This window comes from Podarcis raffonei, chromosome 8 (genome assembly GCF_027172205.1).
Source record: "Podarcis raffonei isolate rPodRaf1 chromosome 8, rPodRaf1.pri, whole genome shotgun sequence".
Taxonomy (NCBI): Eukaryota; Metazoa; Chordata; class Lepidosauria; order Squamata; family Lacertidae; genus Podarcis; species Podarcis raffonei.
The window spans coordinates 88,075,164-88,099,778 of NC_070609.1; the positions used below are offsets into that span (position 1 = coordinate 88,075,164).

Consider the following 24,615-nt stretch of genomic DNA (forward strand, 5'->3'; position numbering starts at 1 on the left):
TCACCTTTTCCCCCTCCAACTCTTTCCCCCTTTTCTTCCTAAAATAATACTAACGTCTCAACAAATGAAACTGATCTCTAAAAATGTTACTTGGAAAAAAAGTGAGAGATTGCTCATACTTTTGTAAACCAATAAAATCTTTAATAAAAAAGGAAAGGGGGGACCCCATCTTTAGCCCCCAAAATGACAAATTTCATCAATTAAAATATAATCAAAACAGCAAGATGAACAATGAGCCAAAAACCACAACCAAAAGCTTGGCAAAAGAGAGAGAGCGCTAGTCACCACGAAGAAAGAGGCTCAGCTGGTTAGAGTGTGGTGCTGACAATGTCAAGGTTGCAGCTGCATATTCCTGCATTACAGGGAGTTTGACTAGATGACCCTCAGGGTCCCGTCCAACTCTGCAATTCTATGATTCTAACTAGGCTTCCTGAGGTCCAGAATCTGGGTGCCAGAACCAAAAAGGCCCTGCCACTCAACCCAGCCCAGACTTCTGATGGCAGCAGGTTGCAGAGGAAGGCCTCCAGCCAGAGTGCAGCAGATAAACAGGCTCATACAGCAGGAGGCAGCCTGTCAAAGATCCTACTCCAAAACTGTTTAATAACCAGCACTTTGAACTATGCCTAAAAATGGATTGGTAGCTAGTGTGGATTAACCAAGAATGGAGCATCAGAGAATACTCCGGCTTCAAAGGCAGCTCCATGCAGGCTATGTGGCAGTGAGGGACCTGATCTGGATGAGATCCTTGCAGCTTCAACTCTCCCAGCTTAGCACAAAACCAGGAAGCAAGTGAGAGGTCCCACTACCCGCATCGAGTAAATCCTCGCCTTGCTGTTCTCCTTCAAAGAGTCACATTTTGTCATGACGCCTCAGAGTGCCCGTACGCACCTGGCAATAACTTGAGGCCTCGCATGATTTCTTTCCGTCTTTCTTGCATGGAAATCCTGTCGTCGCACATCATGAGCGCAAACATCACTAGCGACACAAATTGGCTTGTGTAGGCCTGTGGAAAGAGAGGACATCACTGTGCATATGCTTGCCAGGTTTGCTAAGATGCTGCAAGCTGCCCAAAACTCACACCTGAAAGCTGCTGGTATAAAAGTGGGGGCCTCAGGTGCCCACAGGGCTTCACTATCCCACTTGACCCTGGCACAAACCCAGCCCAGCCCCTAAGCACCAGAAAGGATTGGTTCTTCCAGTGAGAAATCCAAAATTCCAAATCCAAGGGAGCTCCATCGCCACAGACAAGGCTATTCATTTTACCTCCAGCTAACAGCAAAGGGACACCACCCATCAGGCCAAGCTTATACCAGGCATCTAATCTGGCCACTCTCAAGTGTACTTGATGACAGCAATTACCCTAGCTAACCTGGAGAGTAAGAATAAGGGAGCAGCTGAGTGTGTGGCCAGTCCTTACAGCTGGAGGCTCTGTTATTTTGTTGTTCATGCCTGGGCAGAGGCAGAGATCCTGCACCCAAGCCACAACTCGCACTCGTACATCTTCACATCCTTAGGCAGGAAAGTGGCGGGGGCGGGGGGGAGCCAGTCAATACCCCTGAATTCTGTCTAAATTTTGTCTAAAGGCTGACGGAAAGGGGCAGGCCCTGCAATCTTCTCCTTTTTCCTTCTAGCCTGATTAGAGAGAAAACAACAGACCCAGCCCAGCGACTCAGAGCAGGCTGAGAACCTGGGTATGCTCAAGGCTAGCTCTGAGGAGGAAATGTGTGGAGTGGAGACAGAACATAGCCATGGTGGCTAGGAACCATTGATCCTTGCCTGCTATCTGGTCCAGTGGCACTCTCCCCTCTCATTGCCATAGGTTACCCCAGGCTCCAGTGCCTCTGGACCAGAACAGTGGCTCCTTACCTGGGTCTCTGGAACAGCCTAAGAAACAGTTTCTCAGGTTCTTAACTGGCTTCGCGGAAAGGAACACCAATATTTTCAAAACTGCCAATGCAGGCTAAAAATGAGCTGGACTCTCTGCTGCAAAGTATACCCTGATTGCTCCAACAAGTGAATTCAGACCCTCTCAGCTCATGTAATATTGCAGCACATTCCCCACGAAAAAGCAGCAAGTGCCTTAGCATGCAAATCTTAGCCAAGGCTTGTTCTTTGTTAAACGCCTCTTTTCAAATTTTAAGGGGAAAAGGAAGCAGCTCAATCACCTTGAGGAAATATTGAGGTATTTGCTAGGGACCCTCTTTGACACGCCCCCCCCCCCGGAGGAAGGGTGTTGGGAGGATTCAGGACAGATAAAAGCTCTTGTGCTCAGATCCTGCATGCGAGTTTCCCACAAGCATCTGGCTGGCCACTGTGAGAATAGGATGCTGGCTAGGAGGGCCATTGGCCTGATTCAGAAGGCTCTTAAAGGTGTTCTTAAGGGGATCTACAGCCTGGAGGTCTGCGGAAGGGAGGGGGGAGAGTGCAGAATGCCCGGCTGCAGCAGCAGCAGCTCACACAACAAACCATGGAAAGCAACTCTAGGCAGCAGGGAGGAGATGTAGGAAGCCCTGGTGGGAATCTACTGAGATAGGGAGAGATCCCATCACCCGGGATCTTGCCTGATTCACTGCTCAAAGACTCTTCCAATGTTTGGGTGTTAATGGTATGTTTTTTGAAAGCTTTAAAGAATAATTTAATACAAAAAGTTGTTGAGTTATACATGCACATGAAAATGATATACACCAAGAGATTACCTAACATTTACCATATTTTTCGCCCCATAGGGTGCACCTAGTTTTTTTGAGGGGGGGAAGCTATCCGCCGGAGTTCCCGCGGGGCTCCCAAGGCTTGTGGAAAGCTGCCCAAAGCCCGGGGTGCGCTCCGCTGCACTCCCCAGGTTTCGGGCTGCAGGCTGCTGTGCGCAAGCCTTGGGAGCCCCGCGGGAAGTCCCGTGCTTCCTGTGACTGTTACGGGGGGCTGCTTTGTATATTTTTATGCACTGTGTTTTTGCATGAATGCATTAACATTTTAATGCTTGTTTTAATAAATATATTGTAAGTCGATTGCAGGCTTCTGGGTAACAAGCAGCTAAAAATTCAAATAAATAATAGCTGGGAAAGGGGTTGGGCTGTGTGCCTGCACTTCAAATGAGGATTTCTTTAAGAACTTATGCCTCTTTCAACTTAACGCAACCTGAACTACCGTATTTTTCGTTCTATAGGGCGCACCGGCCCATAGGACGCACCTCTTTTTTTTGGGGGGGGGGAAATGAATAAAAAAAATTTATTCCCCCCCCCAGCCGCGGCTGCCGCCCCAAGCCTTGCGCACACCTGCCCGAAGCACGGGGCACCCTCCGGAGGGCTCCGCATGCTTCGGGCTGCAGGCTGCCGCCCCAAGTCTTGCGCGCCCGGCGGGAGCTCCCGCCGGGCGCGCAAGGCTTGCGAACACTCGCCCGAAGCATGGGGAGCCCTCAGGAGGGCTCGCCATGCTTCGGGCGACAGGCTGCCGCCCCAAGCCTCGCGCGCCCGTCGGGACCTCCCGCTGGGTGCACAAGGCTTGCAGACACTCGCCCGAAGCACGGGGAGCCCTCCGGAGGACTCCCCGTGCTTCGGGCGACAGGTTGCCGCGCCAAGCCTCGCGCGCTCCCGCCGGGCGCGCAAGGCTTGCGGACACTCGCGGGGGCTGCAGGCTGCTGCCCGCAAGCCTTGTGAGCCCGCGGGAACTCCCGCCGGGCTTGCAAGGCTTGCGGATAGCTTCCTGAAGCCTGGAGAGCGAGAGGGGTCGGTGCGCACCGATGCCTCTCACTCTCCAGGCTTCAGCGAAAGCCTGCATTCGCACCATAGGACGCACACACATTTCCCCTTCATTTTTGGAGGGGAAAAAGTGCGTCCTATGGTGCGAAAAATACGGTATTCAAAATGCGGGTATTTCTAAACACCCTCTGCACACTGTAGATGAACTGGGAAAGAACCCCTCTGCCTGCCCCTGCTTCCTTGAGAAATCACAGAATTGTAGAGTTGGAAGGGATCCTGAGGGTCATCTAGTCCAACCCCCTGCAGTGAAGCATAAGATTCAGAACAGATGCATGTATTACAAGATATGCAAATCTACGTGACTCAACTGAGCTTTATTGGTGTCAAGTGTGAGTGCCTCTGATGACACAAGGAACCCTTACCTTTGTGCTGGCAACCCCAATCTCTGGCCCAGCATTGATGTGAACCCCGCAGTCTGTCTCGCGAGATATGGAGCTCCCCACAGTATTTGTGATTCCTACAGTCAGGGCTCCTCTCTCCTTGCAGTAGCGTAGGGCCATCAGGGTGTCTGCTGTCTCACCTGCAGAGAGACAGACACCATCAGAGTCAGGAAATGCTCAACCTGGAGGCCATAGAATCATTCTAGCCCAACCCCCTGCAATGCAGGAATCACAGCTAAAAAAAATCCCTGAGTAATGGTCATCTGACCTCTGCTTAAAAACCCCTAATGTAGGAGAGTTCAACACCTTCCAGGGGAGACTGGTCCACTGTCCAACAGTTCTTGCCATCAAAAAGTCATTCCTGATGTTTAATCAGAATCTCATTTCTTGTCATTTGAATTCACTGCTTCAGATCCTACCCTCTGGAGCAACAGAAACCAAGCTTGCTCCACCTTCTATGTGACAGTCCTTCAGACATTTGAAGGTGGCTATCCTATCACCTCTCAGCCTTCTCTACGCTAGGTAAAGGTAAAGGTACCCCTGCCCGTTTGGGCCAGTCTTGACAGACTCTAGGGTTGTGCGCTCATCTCACTCTAGAGGCTGGGAGCCAGCACTGTCCGCAGACACTTCCGGGTCACATGGCCAGCGTGACAAGCTGCATCTGGCGAGCCAGCGCAGCACACGGAACGCAGTTTACCTTCCCGCTGGTAAGCGGTCCCTATTTATCTACTTGCACCCGGAGGTGCTTTCGAACTGCTAGGTTGGCAGGCGCTGGGACCGAACGACAGGAGCGCACCCCGCCGCGGGGATTCAAACCGCCAACCATGCGATCGGCAAGTCCTAGGCGCTGAGGTTTTACCCACAGCGCCACCCGCGTCCCTTATATGTTTAGCGTCTCTACGCTAAACATACCTAATTCCCTCAATTGTTCCTCATTAGGCTTGGTTTCCAGACCCTTATCATTTTGGTCATCCTCCTCTGCACACTTTCCAGCTTTCAATATCCTTCTTAAACTGTGGTGTCCAGAACTAGACACAGGACTCCAGGCTGGGTATGATCCAGGCCATAGCTGTCAAACTTTTCCCTTTTCTTGCGAGGAATCCTATTCGGAATAAGGGAATTTCCCTTAAAAAATGTTGACAGCTATGATCCAGGCAGAATAGTGTGTTCTTATAACTTCCCTTGATTTGGACCCTCAACTTCTGTTGATGCAGCCTAGAAATGCATTAACTTTTTTTTTGCTGCTGCAGATAGGCACCATAGATGAGAAACCACAGACCTAAGCAAAGCAGCAATGCTCTCTGAAGAACTCTAGCTCTTCTCCTTCTTTGCTCAGCATCATGAACAGAAGGCAGCTGCATTACAACACAATACTAGCTAGGGAAAACATATTATTGCTGATCTGGATTTTATGATTTGTTCTTGTTCCTTTATGTGAGCTGCCTGGAGTATACCCAGATGCAGAAAGGCAAGATATAAAATATCTAAATAAACCGGACAAGATATTGTAATGAGAATAGCAGCCAGATGTTAAGAAGGCAAACTGAGGGGGTATTGTTCATTTTAAGCAATACCAAAATTGCACACTGTTTTTGGAATGATGCAAAGGGCAAGAGTAAAGTAGGTAACCTGGGCAAATATCTACAGGATTCCAAATCCTTTTAGCAATACATTCTGGAAAGAAATCTCCCTACCAATGAACCATTCATATATTCCACTGGCACTCAAGCAAATCTAGACTGATCTGTCTAGATGGCTCTGTGTGTTATGTGTATGGAGTTAAACTACAGGACATAATTACAGCTGTTTTTCATAAAACAACTCAAACTACTAACTACTTCTTATGAATTTAGAGAATTCATTATATTATTACACTGAAAATGCTGAAACAACAGGAATACCAAGTGCATGGCAAAGAAGATTGCAGGCATGCCTGCAAATCACCAGTAGAGGGTGTCAAATCCCCAGCCTGCTGACTGCCAATGCCTACCGTTCCTTTGGCCGGCTACTATCACTATGGTCAGCAGGGAGCATTCTAAGAGGCGCCTTCTACGCTCAAAATATATTCTAGCAGTTCCCCTGGCCAAGGAAGAAATCACTGTGCGGTAAAAAAGCCTCCAGATGTTGTTGGACTACAACTCCCATCAGCTGTGTTGGCTGGGGCTGATGGGAGTTGCAGTCCAACAACATCTGGAGGGCACTGGCCGGTGAAGGCTGCCCCAGAGAGATGGGAAACTCTGCAAGGAATCTGCTGTTTGTGACTACCCAATATGACTCATGTGTCCAGGAGGGCAGAAGATTCTACAATTGGTTTGTAGCTTTTATTCCACAGAACAAGGTTTTTTTTGGCAAACCAAAGTGCCCAGGCTTCAGCCATTTCATCTGAACAGTAACATTTCATTTTCAATGCAGCAGCGGTGCTGGAAGTGATTATAAAAAACAGTTTTGGCTATTTAGCCCCTTTTTACTTATACTATATTATAGTATAAATCATGGGTAGGCAAACTAAGGCCCGGGGGCCGGATCTGGTCCAATCGCCTTCTAAATCCGGCCCGCGGACAGACCAGGAATCAGTGTGTTTTTACATGAGTAGAATGTGTCCTTTTATTTAAAATGCATCTCTGGGTTATTTGCGGGGCATAGGAAATAGTTTATCCCCCCCCCCCAAAAAAAATATATAGTCCGGCCTCCCACAAGGTCTGAGGGACAGTGGACCGGCTCCCTGCTGAAAAAGTTTGCTGATCCCTGGTATAAATAGTCAAAACTACTATTCTGGTAAAGTAGAAAGGGTCCTTCAGTAATGTGTAGCTATACACCTGTTTTTTTAAAAATAATAATAATATTGTTTTAGTTATATTAGTTTAATTACTTTTTAACCATTTTCATTTTTTGCATTTTATTTGTGTCATTTTAATTTGTGTAAGACACACTTGGAGTCCCGGACTGAGGAAAAGGCGGGAGATAGAGATAAATATCACAAACACATAATTAATAAATATGTATCCACATGATTTAATTTTTAGCTTATATTTGAAACTCAGCTTTAGGCATGAAATTCAGGCTGCATTTCACTACATTCACACAGGGTTTGTCCTTTGTTTTGAAACTCTTACATTTTGCCCCGGATAACTTGCACATGTCTGGTTCTAAGCATGCCGAACTCATTACTTCTAAAAACACAAACAAACAAACAAACAAACAGAAACACACATTGTTTGTATGAGCAATGGCCAAGAAGTACCATGTGCTAAGAGCTCCAGCCGGGAGAATCCTGACTGGTCTTGGTGGCTCCTGGCTCTACTGGATTCTAAACCTCCCTCCTCGGTAGCACGCCAGGTCAAAGGTCATGAGCCTAGCCAAAGGTAGCCACCTACTGGTCTCAGTTTGGCCTGCCACCTGCCCAGCACTGCTCCCAGGCCAAAGACCCGTCCGTACCTGACTGGCTGATGAAGAAGCAGACATCATCTCTGAAGACTGGAGTGTTCCTGTCCAAAAAGTCACTGGCAAGTTCTACCATGACAGGCAATTCAGTCAACTCTTCCAGAACTTGACGTGTCTGGTAAAGAAAAGAAAAGGAAAAGGGGGGAAGTCACGTACTCCTCAGCCCATGAAGCAGTGCAGCAGATTCTGGAGGGAACACTTCCTGCTCCCACTCTCCATCTTTTAAAGAGAGAGAAAGTGTGCAGGGACAAGTGGTGTCATTTTGGCTCTTCAGTTTCAGTGCAAGAAACAAAAAGAGGGTCCAAGGTCGGCATCATTAAAACATATTCTCACAGGCAAAATAAACTATACAGGCCTCAAAGAAAATGTGATTTATTACATCAGAACTGGAGTGAGTTTCCAATTCTGGTAAGACTCCCAACATGCCAAATGTTCAACCAGGGGTACCAACTTGAATAAAATATTGGGGGGGGGGGCACAATCAATTTCATGACGCGGCACATGCACACCATTTGAATACCCATCAACTTTGCAGGGGGCCGGCCCCCTCCAATATTTTATTCGGGAAGGGGGAAGGGACCTCAGTCCCTAGGAGTTGTCACCTACGTGTTCTACTGAGTATGTCTTTCCATGCTCCAGTTAAGAATTAATGACCCAGTAGGTAATTTCAGTGAGATATGCCTCCCATCTGCAGAACCAAACAGACCAATGAAATGATGCTACAAGGACGGGTCACAGTTACAAGGAGCCAAAAAAGAGCCGCATTCACCTATCAGCATCCACTTTCCATAGCTTCACAGACGTCATTGTAGGATCACAGCACTACTAATTTGTTCAATGTGTTTGAGATGCTACTCAAAAGGAAAACCCAAAGCCAGCCACTTACTGCAACTCCAGCATGGTAGCTTGTTCCACAAGCAATTAGGATGAGACGTCGACACCTTTGGATCTCCTTGATGTGATCTTTCAAACCCCCAAGATTCACTATTATAAATGTAGACACAAAGGTTTTGGTATTTAACATGATAATAACAACTACTACTACTACTACTACTACTACTACTTCTACTAAAGGAAAAACATAAGAGACATTTCAACTAAGACTTCAGGAATTATACTGTTCATTTAGAGGAATGTCAGAGTTTCCCCTCCTCTCATCATCTACAGTGCACAGTAAAGGTAAAGGTACCCCTGAGCATTAGGTCCAGTCACGGACGACTCTGGGGTTGCGGCGCTCATCTCACTTTACTGGCTGAGGGAGCCGGTGTTTGTCCGCAGACAGCTTCCGGGTCATGTGGCCAGCCGCTTCTGGCGAACCAGAGCAACGCACGGAAACGCAGTTTACCTTCCCGCCGGAGCAGTACCTATTTATCTATTTGCACTTGACGTGCTTTTGAACTGCTAGGTTGGCAGGAGCAGGGACCAAGCAACGGGAGCTCACCCCGTTGCGGGGATTCGAACCACCGACCTTCTGATTGTCAAGCCCTAGGCTCTGTGATTTAGACCACAGCACCACCCGCGTCCCACAGTACACAGTAGGGTCAAGCAAATGTCATCTCCTTAGACACTTTCCTAAGCAGGAAGAAGGCAAGTACCAAGTGTGGCAGCATAAACCCCCCAGTCCCACTAAGCATCCCAGAGGAGAAGGGAAACTTGCTCAGCAGCAAAGTGGTCAAAATGCAATCAACAGAAAGCAGAGGTGGAATAGTGTAGAAGAACTTCTACCTCAGCTGTTTGATGGTGGAACCAACTATCTCAGAAGGTAGCGGACTCTCCTTCATAGGAGGTATTTGAGAAGAGGTTGGGCTGGCCATCTGTCAGGGATTCTTCAGTTGTAATCCCTGCATTGCAGGGGGCTGGACTAGATGGCCCTTGGGGTCCCTTCCAACTCTACAATTCTATGAATCATCCTTACATTACGTAAGGCAAAAGGGGCAGAGAATTTCTCTGTATACAAACCATCCTGTTGTGCCCCCTCCCTCCTTAATTAGCAGTACTTTATTAAGCAAAAGCGCCTCAAAAATCCAAACAGCATTGACATCCTTTTGACTTAGTTACCGGTGTAGTCATCAAAGTTGACTCTTCCTCTCATGGTGTTGACAACGGATTCTGGTTGTTCAAAAATTTCCTTTTGCATGAATGAACTGAAGTTACCTTAAAAAAAAAAACAGCAGCAAAATGTAGACTGGATGGAAACAACACTGCAATGTTTATTCTGTTGACAAAGCCACCTGTTGATGGCAATGGCGACCACCTGAGAGGTGTCAGAACTGAGTTCTGGTGAGCTCTAGCTGAAAAATGTCCTGCTTACTAGTATGTATAGGAGAGTAGCCATCCTAATATAATTTTGTCCTTTTTGTTGATGCAGAAATTCTTTATATTTTCTTGTTTGTTATTTCAGAACGTGGTGTTTTACTATTATTGCAACTTCTTATATATAAATATTTTAGTACAGTGAACATGGGCTAAACAACATTGCCTGGGAAATGTAAAGAAAAGAATAAAACGCAGCCAATTCAGTTATGATACATAAACTACAACTGTGAAACAGCAGAGCCGATGGAGTCCTGCTCTTGGACTGTGCCACCTGATCATGACAGGAACAACTGTTTAGAAATTACTACCTGAGTTTTGATTTTGATTTTCCTCTTCCCTCCCTGTCTATTTCCCATTTTGTGTCATTTTTAAAAAAATTGTAAGCCTCCAAGTTGGTAGCCTGTGTCCCCACGAACCTCCAGGAAGGATCTTCACAAACACACACACACTTGAAACTGAGAAGCCCTGACTATCAACTTAGACATACCCTTCATGATTTGCTGGAGCTCCATTTGTAGGGTCTGGACAGCGCGACTAGGATGATCAGCCGCTGTGCGCTTGACTCGATGGATGGAGAGACGGCCGTCCACAACAGCTGCCACATCATCATCCTCCAGAAAAATCACTCTGTTGGTGTGCTCAATAACTGCACTGTAAAAGAGTAGAGAATGGTTCAACTTCCATCTATGGAAACTAGAAGGAGAAGAATCGGGACTATTATGCTTAAGGGCAAATAACTTGTAAGATTCTTTTTTTTTCTGTCCTTCTGTCCTGGAAATACTACTACTAATAATAATAATGATAAATAATACAATGTTGAATTGGAATACAACTACAGCCTCCCCTCCAAAAAAACTATGAAGGGTCTGCAACTTACCATATTAACTGGATCATTTTTAATATCCTTACTTTATCATTTTACTGTAACCTACTTTTCAGCTCTTATGCAAATTTTATTGCATTTATTTAACCCTCTTCCATTTTTTTTACAGGCCCTTTTAAGACCAGCTAGAAACAAAGATCATGACTGATCACAAAATCATTCCTGTTTAACATAAGAAAATAGATTTAATTGGCTGTGCATTCCAAAAACATGGTCTAATTGGACCCGACCCCCCCCCCAATGTCAATTTAAATTCCTCATTGGACTATCTATCAGTAAGCTCTTGAAAAGAGAAAAGATGCCTAAATATTGTGCTCAGAGGAGGAGTGGGTCTAATGTACCCAAATAGCATGAAAGGTGCCCCCTCCCCAATGAACATTGCAAATAAGAAATCAGTGTAGCAGGTTTGTACACTGAGTGTGTTAACTCCTGTATCAAGAAAGTCGAATTGGAGCAGAATTAACCCTTAGGGTAAAATGTTCACCTGGGCTCCGACAGACCCCTGAAATCGTTTTGTGGGTTGTTTTGTACCCAAAAACAGAACACCCTGCATAAAACATGGTTTTTATCCAATGCTAGTTTTGCGCATAGTTGAACTACTGAAGTTAAAGCACATGACTGAGGTTCATTAGTTTTAATATTTTTGCTTTGAGTAGAACTTAGTTGGGCTGACTAGAACTATAATTAAACTACACACCCAAATATTCCTTTGCTTTTGAAGAGGTAAAAGGTAAATGTAAAGGGACCCCTGACCGTTAGGTCCAGTCGCGGATGACTCTGGGGTTGTGGCGCTCATTTCGCTTTACAGCTTCCGGGTCATGTGGCCAGCATGACTAAGCCGCTTCTGGCGAACCAGAGCAACCCACGGAAATGCCATTTACCTTCCCGCCGGAGCGGTACCTATTTATCTACTTGCACTTTGACATGCTTTCGAACTGCTAGGTTGGCAGGAGCTGGGACTGAGCAACGGGAGCTCACCCCATGGCAGGGATTCGAACCGCTGACCTTCTGATCAGCAAGTCCTAGGCTCTGTGGTTTAACCCACAGCGCCACTCGCGTCCCTTTGAAGAGGTATAATAGCATAAAAATGAAATTTATGACACACACAAAATGCTATGGTGTTCTTTACCCTATTTTGAGAAGTTGTTGGGGTCAGAATGCACCCCAAGCAGCTTATGCATTTGGTAGTTTCACTTTCCTCTTTCAACAGGACCAAATAGACTGCCTGATAAGCTTAGTAAATTAAACAGTGGGTGAGTGGGTAAAAAGGAGCTGAAACACTACAGGAGAACTGATCCCAGAACTGCTAAGGAGTAGGAAGCCATTCAGGTTTGCTAATAAATAATTTTATTTATTTATTTATTTATTTTTGCAAATATTCCAAACATCTGCGATGCTATTAGCACAGGAAAGTTAACTGCCATCCTTCTCTCCCTCTAGGGAACTGACAACAACATATATGGTTCCTCACCACATGTTAGGCAGAGGTATAGCAATTGATCTGAGGCCACTTGGAAAGCTTCAAACACCCACACAACTGTGAAGTCATGAGCCCTACTGGGCACCTTTGGGAGAAAAGGCAGGATAGCAATTTAAAATATCAACAAGCTGGTCCCAGACTATCAGCTATACTCTGCTGGCTCTAGGATAATCAGACGCCTCAGAGCAGGAGGCTTCCTCAACCTCGGCCCTCCAGATGTTTTGAAACTACAATTCCCATCATCTCTGACCACTGGTCCTGCTAGCTAAGGATCATGGGAGTTGTAGGCCAAAAACATCTGGAGGGCCGAGGCTGAGGAAGCCGGCCTTAGAGGCTCTGACACCAAGAGTACCTGGTCTGTTAGATTCACACCCACTTCCCATTCCACTGGAAGTACACTAGGTGCTGAAGGTGTCTACAAAACAGGTCGAGTCAGGAAACATTTTATGCCACGTATAACACGCATGCTACTTGAAAGTGACACACAAATGCCAGTCACTTTCTCTTCTCCCCTCTGGTCCTTCATCCAAGAGAGGTGGCCTGTCACTGACTGCATTAGCCTAGCAGTCAACCTCCTCCTTGGTGCGTGCTGTGGGAAGCCAAGGACAAGGCGACTTTGGCTGACTCCACAGGGGCCACAGACCTCGCATCCGACGCAAAGTAGTACTCCACCGCTTTCTCCTCGACAGGAAAGAGGCAGGTGGTGCTGTCCACCCGGGAAAGGCTGCAACTCCCCTTCTTGTCTTTGCCTGCGGAGGCAAGAGAGCTCAGTTAGCTGCCATTAAGAGGGCACAAAGCAACTGACAGCAAACAAAGGCACCTCATTCCATTGATAAAATTCACCCCAAGTCACCAAGTCACAGTACCAACATGAAGCTTCACTTTCTTAAAGGTTGCTGGCATAGTCCACGGGAATATTTCCTGCAGAAGCACCACTGAAAGGAAGTGGGCAAGACCAATGCCACTGCCTTTTCATTTCAACAGGAGCTGGGCAGGAGGCTTTCCCGGGGAGTCTGCCTTGTGCAATTTTATTTATTTATTACTTCTTCCATTTATATCCTACTTTTCCTCCACAGAGCTCAGGGAGGCCGGCGGACTGCTCCTCTGCATCACCATTTTATGCCAAAAACCCTGTTAGGCTAGGAGGCAGTGACTGGTCGAAGGTCATCCTGTGAGCTTCTCGGCTGAGTGAGGATTCAAACCCTGGTCTCCCAGGTCCTAGTCAGACACTCTCGCCACTACACCACACTGGCTCTCAGCTTTGACTAAGGATGAAGGATGTGAAACATTTGAATGCCTTTTGGTGTGGAGTGGGGACTGTCATGTGAAAAATGACAGTCTAGCTTTTCTTAAGAACATGATTTAAACTAGCCAATTTCTAAGCAATTCCGCATGCACAACATCCAGGCCTTTTGGAATTAGTTCTGTGTTTGTCAATTTAAAAAAAAAAAGATGACAATCAGGTGTTCTTAAACTTGAATTCAACGTGGGCCCTGGACAGGCAGCTAATACAGGTGTTGGGCTGCTGCTCTCAAAACCTCAGAGCCAGAATAGCTTTTCTGAAGACAACTGAGCTAGCTGGAGTAGTTTGCATTAGGAGAACTTGGACTGGGGCAGTGAAGAATGTATTTTGAACAGGCTGCTCTAGAGTCAAGCATGTTGTACCTGAAAAAGTATTGATTCAGGATGACTCTCACAATTGTCAGAAATACCAAGGACCAACTGTGGAGGCAGAGGATAGCCTTCGTGGCTGGCAGCCATTGATAGCCCTCTCCTCCATGAATTTGTCTAATCCTCTTTTAAAGCCATCAAAACTGGTGGTCATCCCTGCATCCTGTGGCAGCGAGCTCCATAGTTTTAGCATGTACAGTAGTACCTCAGGTTACATACGCTTCAGGTTACATACGCTTCAGGTTACAGACTCCGCTAACCCAGAAATAGTGCTTCAGGTTAAGAACTTTGCTTCAGGATGAGAACAGAAATCGTGCTTTGGTGGCGCAGCGGCAGCAGGAGGCCCCGTTAGCTAAAGTGGTGCTTCAGGTTAAGAACAGTTTCAGGTTAAGAACGGACCTCCGGAACAAATTAAGTAATTAACCCGAGGTACCACTGTACTGTCTAGTAAAATCTATGGAACTGTGGAACTGGCTCCCATAGGGCACAAGAAGGATTGAAGCCTTAAGACACCTGACAGTCAGAGCTATTGAAAATATGGGCATGTTCTGCGAAGAACATTTGCACACAAATGATTTAAAGCAGCAGTGAATCACAGAACAAGCAGCTCTTCCTTAAAGGCAAAGATACATTTGGATTTGCTACCATATTTTTCCTGGCATTGCCCCCATTTTTACTGCGATTATCTACCCACTGGCAAACTGTTAGTATTCAGATCAGTACTTGATAGCACCAATGTTAAATGTATTCTAAATTTTAGTATTAAAACATGGCTCTCATGTTGATACTGACTTAAAAAAGAAAAAGGCCAGTTCCAGTTAAGTCAGACATCCTCAAATCTGGATGTTGGTTTCAAATTAACAAAATCAGCAGAAGGCAGAGAAACCAGAGAAGGCGAGAGAGGGATCAGAGGACCTTTTGGTTAAGTGGAAAAGCCCCATTAGGATTCTCGCATGCAGAATCTCCCGCCCCCAATGCCATCTCTTTAATATGTTGCCATCACTTTCCATTGAACAAACAAGGTTACACATCTTGACAATCAAAAGCCAAGAACACTGTTTCTGTATGCACTTCTGCACCCAGAAAAGCAGGCTAAGGAATGAAAAGTTCTGCTCAAATGAACATAGTAGCAGACTATACCCTGTGAAGCTGGTCCCTCCTCTCAAATGGAAAGCGATCAGCTACATATTAAAGAGAAAGTGATTGTCTTAATTCATTTTCAGGACTCCTCATCGAATGAAGAATTATGTCTCAGGCACCTTTCTCCATTTTAATGGATATTCCATCAATAGAATGATCCATAGGTTGTGTGGCTGAAAGTGCAACACGAAAAAAATAACTTCAGTGTGTCATTGACAACAAGAGAAACTTCAGCAATGTCAATTTAAAATAAAAATTAGGTACAAGCAGAAGGCAGACTTTTGGCTTGGAAGTGCAGTTCACAGGGCACTTTCTGAGCTGTGTTAAGTCCTGCGAATTTCAGTTCCATGGGGCCGAGATGAAGCTGTTTTGCAGCAGCAGCAGAGGGCTCCTGTACCCATTGTCCCACTTGAATACCTGAATTAGCATTTGCACCTGGGATAGATACTTCCAATAAACCTTCATAACATGACTAAATGACAGGTTGCATGGAAAGGTGAAGCATCAGCATGGAGATACTTGGAGCAGAACAGTGGGCGACAAACCCCTGCCAAGTCACAAACTTCGCTAGACAGTGTTCAGCCAGTCACCTATCCTGGGTTGCTTGTTGAAAGTTGAGATTCAAATAAAATAAATAAAGAAGGGGCCAATAAACCTTGCTGTGGAGATACTGGAATTCTCAGGCAAGCCTATAGGACTGTAGCATTAGTTGCCCTCCAGTTAAAGGGAACGAATACATTCCTAAAGCTACAGGGATGTTCTGCTGGGGGACAAGACGAGCTGAAGATACTGGTCAGTCTTCATACCAGAAAGCTAAGGTGCCACGTGCACAAGGTACCGTATTTTTCGCTCTATAACACGCACCTGACCATAACACGCACATCGTTTTTAGAGGAGGAAAACAAGGGAAAAAACATTCTGAATGAAACAGTGGATGTATCATTTTTGTGCTTCATGCTGTGGCCACAGACATGTGATCTGATGGTGAATTTGGGGTGACCCAATGCAAAAATCCTGAGAATTCCTGTGGATCCATGCTTTGTAACCACGTTTTTGCACCATTGCAGCCCCAGGCAACAGTGGGTGCGTGATTTTTCTGGTGCAGGCTGTAGCCATGGACATGCTATGTGATCTGATGGTGAATTTGGGGTGACCCAATGCAAAGATCCTGAGAATCCCTGTGGATCCATGCTTTGTAACCACATTTTTGCACCATTGCAACCCCAGGCAACAGTGGGTGCGTGATTTTTTTTGGTGCAGGCTGTAGCCATGGACATGCTATGTGATCTGATGGTCAATTTGGGGTGACCCAATGCAAAGATCCTGAGGATCCATGTGGATCTATGCTTTGTAACCACATTTTAAGTGGGGAGCGAAGGAAAAACAAAGAAGGGACATGAGGGGGTGTGCAGAGAAGCAGCTGGCTAAGAATGCAGGAGAGGGATTTAACGGGAGGGAGGAAAGAAAGGCAAAAGTTTCCCCCCACCCAAGCCAGCCATCTCTCTCTCTCTCTCTCCCTCTCTCCCCCTCCCCCCTCTCTTTCTCCCTCCCCCCTCTCTCCCTTCCCCCCCTCTCTCCCTCCCCCCCTCTCTCTCCCTCTCCCCCAGCAGCACCGGAGCACAGAGAGGAATTAGCTTTCCCCTCTGCTTGCCTGGAGGGGAGGGGCTTTCCCTGCTCTTTGTTCCGTTTCAGCAAACACAGCAACGAAACAGAGGAGGGTGAGCAGTAAGACCCTGAGGCAGAATGCAGGAAAGCAACAGCTTCCTCTCTCACGGAGCTCCCTCCTCCCTGATGCGCGCGAGTGGATTTTTGCCTGATTTTTCGGCTCCAGGGACCACACATTCGCTCAATAACACGCACAGACATTTCCCCTTCCTTTTTAGGAGAAAAAATCTGCGTGTTATAGAGGGAAAAATACGGTATATAGTGATATTATGCAAAATGAGGGGAGTAGCTTACAACCAAGCTGCTCACTGTGTATCTAAGGGTGGATTGATTTAACAATCATTCCTTCCCTCTGCCCAGAAATCCCTAGGAACAGAACAGGGTTTGTGAGAGTTGGGGAAGAAGAGGCCAAGAGCCAAGGCCGGGCTCAGGGCGGCTAACAAGCAATAATAAAAACAAGTTGAATGAATACAACTTAAAAACAAGATTAAAATACAACATTAAAATATTGAAACATTAAAATATTAAAATGCAGCCTCATCACAGGAGAAGAAAGGAAAAAGAAAAAAGAAAGAAGAAAGAGGGGCAGGGAATCAAATTGGCTCCAAGCCAAAGGCCAGGCGGAACAACTCTGACTTACAGGCCCTGCGGAAAGAAATCAGATCCTGCAGGGCCCTGGTCTCATGAGGCAGAGCGTTCCACCAGGCTGGAGCCAGTGTTGAAAAGGCCCTGGCTCTGGTTGAAGCTAATCTAACTTCCTTAGGGCCCGGGACCACTAGGGTGCTGCTATTTATGGACCTTGAGGCTCTCCGTGGGGCAGACCGGGAGAGGCGGTCCCATAGGTATGAGGGTCTTAGGCTATGAAGGGCTTTAAAGGTCAAAACCAGTACCTTAAATCAGACCCTGTACCCAATAGGGTTTGCTTTTTAGAAGGCTCCCATAGCATCTCATCTCCATATTAATAAGGTATTAATTTAGCATATCTGAAGAAGTGTGCATGCACACGAAAGCTCATACCAATAACAAACTTAGTTGGTCTCTAAGGTGCTACTGGAAGGAATTTTTAAATTTTGTTTTAATTTAGCAGATAGTACCAAACTTCTCACTTCTGCCACACTTGCGTTAAAGAAGAAGAAGAAAATGAGTTGAGAAATTCTTCGAGCTGTGAGATTTACCTGTTCTGTACAGTATTGGAATGTGGTCAGTAGAAAGCTTGTGCTCACTCCGCACTCCAATGAGCAGGGGGCTTCCTCTCCTGAAAATAAGACATCCAGCTGTCATGGCCAATAAACACTGGTACCTGCGTCGATTCTTCCCTTTGGAGGGCCTGATCACATTTGCAGCTTAGCTAAGTGTCAGCACAGCCAAGTTGAAGGATACAACCAAGGGGGAGAAAGTTTGGCCTGGAGATAGCAAGTTCAAGCAAAGCACCCTGTGAGGAGGGGCAGGGCTATGGCCCTGGGGTGGGGTGACTCCCCATCTGACCAGGACACAGATCCGAGCTTCAAAATTGGGGGAGGAAACCTCATTAATCTGATCTCAATTATAGCCTGCAGATGGCAAACAGCACTAACTCAAGATCTATATAGTTCAGAGTTGGGCAGCTTTTAAGCCAAGACAGAATGCAGTTAAAAGCATCCCAGACGAACTGAATTTATAGTTCACAATCTGTGGGACAAACTCTCAAGAGCCCTGAATTTTGAGACTGCAATGATGTGCAGACCAAGCAAAATCTTAAAAGAACCAAACTGATAGAAAATCTTTTAAAAACCAAACTGATTACCATCTGAGGACTTGTCTGTCTTACACATATCAGATGATCCCTGACATGCTTACTCAAAAGTCAGTACCACTGAGATCAGTTAAGTGCAAACAAGACCACTGCCTTGAAAGTCCCTCTTTCACCTAATGGAACCAAGAGAGCTACAGATCTGGGTGAGGCAAGCAAAGGATTTTCAAAAGAGGTTTCCAGACCCTTCACAAACTACAATTCTCACAATTTTTTGGAGTAAGCTATAAAACTGATATGAGTTAACTACCCAGATTCAGCCTGGAAAATCCAAACAGTCATTGCAGTCAATATGTTGATTGTTTTGTTAATTCTGAACTGTTTGTGGTACTTCATAGATAGCAGGAAACAACATTAAAGAATGGGGTTATTTTTCTAAGAGAATATTTTTGCATTAGCAGGTAACATGAAAAACAGGGAATATTATACCATAAGGTTGCATAATAGATATGGCAAATAGAATTTCCTACAATTCAAAATTGGCTAAAATCTATGATAGCCTATCAAAAAGAAGGTGTGGGTGCACAAATAATGAAACTGACCTAGGGAAACACAGAGCATGCTACTGGGACGGTATTTACCTGGTTCCAACTGCTTGACCAGGATAGTGAACACTTTTGAATACGAGGGCAAATGCACCTTCCTTGTGGAAAAACAAACAAACACACACTTTACTTTTTCAGTTAACATCATTTAAATGTTTTAATTAAAATATTAATATGCAGCCTTGGGGAGAAAACTCTTTCAAGGCAGCTTACAATACATTGCAGCTTAAAAGTCTCAGAAACAGTATACTGAGAGACCAGGGAAACCACCCAAAATTACTAAAGTATCATCAAAGCCAACAGCAGAAGCAACCTTTTAGGGAAGCCATGAACAAGTGGTCAATTTCAAAGCTGTGGGGTTGCCCCTCTGGCTTCCACTGCTTTTGGAGGCAGCAAATTAAAAGGAGCCCCACTGCTGACCTCAGAGCACCAGGAGCTTGGCACAAGTGAAGGCAACCCTTCAAATATCTCGGACACAAAACACTTTAAGCCTTTAAAAGTCAGAATCAGCATTATAAATGCACTAGTAACCAGGTCAGCTGATACAGTAGGACTATCTCATGTCCCTACCACCCAGTTCCCCCCAAAATTTAGGACACTGCATTCTGCACTGTCAAAAATTTCGAACCCACCTTTAAAAGGCAGACCAGGTACAGTGCACAGCAGTAGTTCAGTCTGAACGTGACTGGCAAGAGCCAACCTCTCTTGCTGGAGAGATAGTCCAAGCTGGTAAAATGCACTTTGTGCCACCATTATTTTCTTGGCTTTCCCAGTTAGCATCAATGTCCAGGAGAATGAGCTTGGTTCTTCAGGGACAAAGTAGCCCCATTCCGGACCAGCAGCCCATCAAGCTTGGGAGCAGGCAATCTCCCTACCCAGCTCTGTTTTATCTGGATATAATCTCAGATTGTTTGCCCTCCCCCACCCAGGACCACCTTCAGGATTTCAAGAGGGATGAGAAGTTGGAAACAAGAGAAGGAGCTGTGTGTCACAGCCGGCAACACCTCAAGCCAAATCTCCAGATAACTGATTAGAATCTGCTTTTCTTGTGTCCTTATGTATTTCTCCTGGAAGTTTCATGCAGACATTAAAAAGCATGTGGAGGGGGCAGGTTAGGCTCTTGTGGCACTGTATAAGTCAATGGCCATAGGATAAGGCAGAACGCCTTCAACACAACCTTAATTGCTCCACAAGAAAAGACTCCCAAGACCAATCTGGATGAAGAGGATTTCAACACTGTGACTGACTATAACAAAAGCTGCTGAGAGGTATTATTATTATTATTATTATTATTATTATTATTATTATTATTATCCTCATCATCATCATCATTATCCCTAGTCTGAGTATCACAGGATATTCTCTAAATTAGTCAATTAACTTACATCTAGTTTGGTAAAAGCTATGAACTAACATTACTGTTGCAAACAGGATCCTGGCTCTTTCATTTGCTCTTTGCTTAGCATAGAATTGTAGAGTTGGAAGGGACCCAGAGGGTCATCTAGTCCAACCCCCTGCAATGCAGGAATGTCTTACATTGCTGACTAAAGCAGCTGTAAGAGAAAGCAGATTGCTCTATGCCAGCAATGGACTAAGCAATTCCTGAAACCTCACCATGAAACATATTAAAAGGTCTGGCAAAACATAAGAATTGTATATTGTCTCCTATGGGTGATAAATGTTTTACGAAAAAATGTAGAATTACCAGCTGTTGGATGACCCTTTCTACCAATGTGGTGTAGCTGATATCGTCACTTTCACGGTTGTCATACATGTACTTGACAAGTTTAGCAATTGTCTCAGTATCAGTCTCGGACTCAAATTCATAACCTTTGCTTTCCTGAAAAAACATTTAAGAAGTATGACTTGTGTTAGTCAAAACAATGGAAATATGGAACATGGCACATGGACCAGGGAATATCTACTACGCACTATTTTTGTATCATAGCAACCATATTCTAAAAATATTGCACAGGCTGCTCCTGTTTCTTACAACTGCTCTACTTTCATTCATTAATTTCAAGTTCTCCTGCTCAGAGAAAGAATCAAATAGAATAGATAAAGGAATGCAGAAGCAAAAGAACCATGTCTTGATGGGCAGGGTTCCAGCTCACTGCTGCGCTCCTACAGAAAGCAGAGCAGATGCTAACCACACAATGCAACCAAGCTAGTATGGAACCCAATGGCAAAGTTCTCAAAGGCCAGAATGGGTCGGGATTCAATTTTTGTTGGTTAGGGAGGGGAAGAGTGGCAATAGCATTCTAGAGCAGCTGATGATATATCTGGTGCCACATATGACCGTAAACAATTAATAACCCCACGACCTCTTTTTGCAAAGAAAAATTCCAGAGGGGGTTGCTGTGTTGTCTGTGGCTGCAAACACCACAAAAAGTCTTGCGGCATCTTTAAGACTATTCCTGGAAGTATATTCATCTGCTCTTTAGATTTCTTAATTCTACTACTTCCGCTGAAGTCAATACAGTACCATTAACCTAACAGACACACAATCACATTACACACTTAAGCCTGAAAGAAATGAGAAGCAAGATAAAATTATCCAGCTTTGGTAAGATTGTAATATTATTATATAATGCCACTAATGTTCATGGGAGAAGGCCCATAAAGTCGGTGACAAGAATGCATGCTTTGACTGCAGAAGGTCCCAAATGCAATCTGCAGGCAGGAAAGGGAAGACCCTGCTACAATTTCTGGCTGGGGCTGTTGAGAGTTATAGTTATGGTTATAGTCCAAAACTGCTGGAGGGCATCAGTTTGGGGAAGCCTGGTGCAGACAGTACAGCAAGAGATGAAGCAACAACCTGAATTGAGATAAGGTGCCGTCCTGCATCCCTAAGGCACTTCACAGGGTGACACAGAAGATACCTATCAGCCCAGGGGAACATGCAATCTAACCACTCCTTAAAGATATAGCACCAGCTCATGTAATAGATACTTCAAAGGCTCCTAAAGTGTCTCCCTTCTCAGCATTCAAAGAATGCTGGCATAATTTGGGAACAAAACTACCAGGCCCAAGTGATTCTTTCCTACGATACAAACACAAGCAGATTCAGACTTCCCACTTTGTTTAAACTCACAGCACAGCACAAGGAGCTTCACTTACCAAAAATTTCTTCAGGTCTTTGTAGTTTGTAATAATGCCATTGTGGATAACAATAAATTCTGAAACACAGGGGCAGAAAACACTTTAGGAGCTATGATCATAAAAGAGCCCGCAAAAATAGGGAAGCATCCCAAGAGGAGGAGAAAAGAGAGGTGCCAAGCACCTTGTTCAAAGGCAAAAGCCTGAAACAGAAACTAGGATTCCCAAAGCCAAGCCAACCACAAGCCCATGATAGATGGATGGTCGAATTCAATAAAGAAAGTACAATCCCTGCTTGGCTGCTTAACTTAGAGTAGTTTAATGCCACCTGCTGCATCCAACTGCAGTATTAATTTACTTTATCCCAGACCCATTTACAGTTCAATTTCCTAATGTAAGAGAGAATGTAGGCCATCTTATATGTGGGCCATTACCCAAAATTGTTTTCTGTTTTAACTACACCAGGAATGACAGTTGCCTATGCTAAACAGGATGTATCAACGAAGTACAAGGTAGCTGGCAGCTCAATTTCAGCCCCGAGGAGCCTGTAGAATTAAGACACTTAACAGATTAAACAAACCCTTAGAACAGATTAATGGGAATTATAACCCATGCTTGTAACTTTGGTAGTATTTTAACCTTAGTGAAATACTAACAGCAGAGCTTTGTAGCAGTCATTACAGTGCCTCAGATCACAGTTTTTTAATCTAGAATCAATATAATCAGTGAGTACTCAAATTTAACCTTTTCTGAAAATCTCTATAAGGTAATATATGATTTATTCTGTAATGCACAACTCACTTTTTAAAAAAGCTATTTTAAAAGCATTATCATCTGTGAACATTCTGCATATTTAAAAGGAGTTGAGACCAGCCTTGTTTTTAACTTGAAACAGTCTTTAATCCATAAAAGAACTAAATTCTGTTTCCCAATGCAGCTGATTTTTGGTTTGTTTGGGCTCTCCGGTCTGACTATCTGCCTCCTCCCACCTGGAAATAAAGGCTAAGACCCCTAAGATTTACTTCTTACATGTCTTGCTACCTGGTACTTTGTTCAAGACGATGGACACAGTTGTCCAAGAAGATTGCCTGCCCGACACTTTACCAACTCTGAACAGCCATCAGAAGCTAGGACAAAAGTCAAAGCGTCACCTCATCCCTCATACCCACCAAAACGTAACGGCAATGTCTTACCATTGTTTTTATCCGATCGCTGTGGGTGGCTGTTGACAGGATTGGGCTCGCCGTGGGTGGCCCATCTGGTATGGGCAATTCCAAGATGCACATCAAACTCAATGTCCAGGTCCATATCCTGTTGTTCTAGGTAAAGTGGGGAAAAGTTCATTCCTAAGAGGATCCCCTACTCTTACTGAATGGAGGGAAAGGTTTCAGCTGACATCACCCACTGGCTTCAGAAATGCAGCATAAGGCTTTACGAAGTAGGCCAAGGCTTTCAGGCTACTCACTCATGAATGTGAGCTCTTTTCGAACATTTACAGGTCTTTTGCATGTGTTAAGTGGTCCACTTCCACCAACACATAAATTATAGGTGGGGAAAATCTGGGCTAAAGGTCAAATGTGGCCCTTCAGCCCTCTCCATCTGGCCCTCAGGACTCTCCCCAGGCCACCCCCCCCCCATACCAGCCATACTCTGCACCCTGCTGGAGTGTTTTTGCCTGGCCGAAATGTGTATCTGAGCTCTAATCACGCCTCTTGCTGATCTGGATGGCAGACGGAGAGGGGCATGAGTGATTGTAGAAACCAGCCTCATGAGCAATGTTTAAATTCATTACTCTATCAACTTTTTCTTCTGGCCCGGCCCGCCATTGCAATGTGTATCCCTGGAAGGATGTCCAGAAGGGAATGTGGCTCGGGACAAAAAACGTCAACCACCCCGACCTAAGTTCTGACTAAAGCCAGCTGTCTCAGTCAGCAACATTTAAGATAAAAGTCCACAATGCCGAGGTCCTCCACCATGCCTCTCTGAAAACAGCCATAGTTTAAAACAAAGTATTATCCACAATATTAGCACACACTGTTGTTTCCTGAATAGAGGGCATTGAACGGAACACAAAACATGAGACGTTTGCTTCTCCATTGTTTACCGTTTTCCCACCCAGAGATCATACCAATTTAATACTTGCATTTTTCTAGTACATAGAAAGTTAAGAAAAGACCATCTTATTTTGTGGCTGTATCAATTTACCATGCTTAGAGCATCAACATTTGATTTAAGCAATTCCTAAGACCAGCAGCTACAGAAATACATAACTGCTGTATAAACTAAATCATTGGCTGCAATATGAACAAGCATTCTACTCACACATTCCATTTTAATTCTTTACTTTTGCCTTTACTGCAAATTCCCTAACAGCTGAACTATGATTTGTATGTGCCCTCCAATGCAGGACTGCAAACCAGCTTCCCTCCATGGTTTGGTTGGTGGTCCCAG

At 45.1% G+C, this 24,615-nt stretch overlaps 1 protein-coding gene across 2 annotated transcripts in view; it reads right to left on the reverse strand.

The window, feature by feature from the left end:
• The window catches only part of GFPT1 (glutamine--fructose-6-phosphate transaminase 1), a 44,999-nt gene that overhangs the window by 8,060 nt on the left and 12,324 nt on the right, over positions 1–24,615 (reverse strand). Inside the window, exons 4-16 of one of the 2 annotated variants that reach the window (XM_053401377.1) lie at positions 23,358–23,483; positions 22,186–22,244; positions 20,771–20,905; positions 19,102–19,163; positions 17,907–17,986; positions 12,899–13,004; positions 10,380–10,543; positions 9,635–9,730; positions 8,463–8,560; positions 7,571–7,691; positions 7,249–7,305; positions 4,118–4,275; positions 889–1,003 (exon numbers count right to left, since the gene is read on the reverse strand). In XM_053401377.1, coding sequence (XP_053257352.1) covers positions 889–1,003; positions 4,118–4,275; positions 7,249–7,305; positions 7,571–7,691; positions 8,463–8,560; positions 9,635–9,730; positions 10,380–10,543; positions 12,899–13,004; positions 17,907–17,986; positions 19,102–19,163; positions 20,771–20,905; positions 22,186–22,244; positions 23,358–23,483 — 1,377 coding nt within the window. The remainder of the gene's footprint in view (positions 1–888; positions 1,004–4,117; positions 4,276–7,248; positions 7,306–7,570; positions 7,692–8,462; positions 8,561–9,634; positions 9,731–10,379; positions 10,544–12,898; positions 13,005–17,906; positions 17,987–19,101; positions 19,164–20,770; positions 20,906–22,185; positions 22,245–23,357; positions 23,484–24,615) is intronic. The other variant, XM_053401378.1, reaches the window with a different exon arrangement.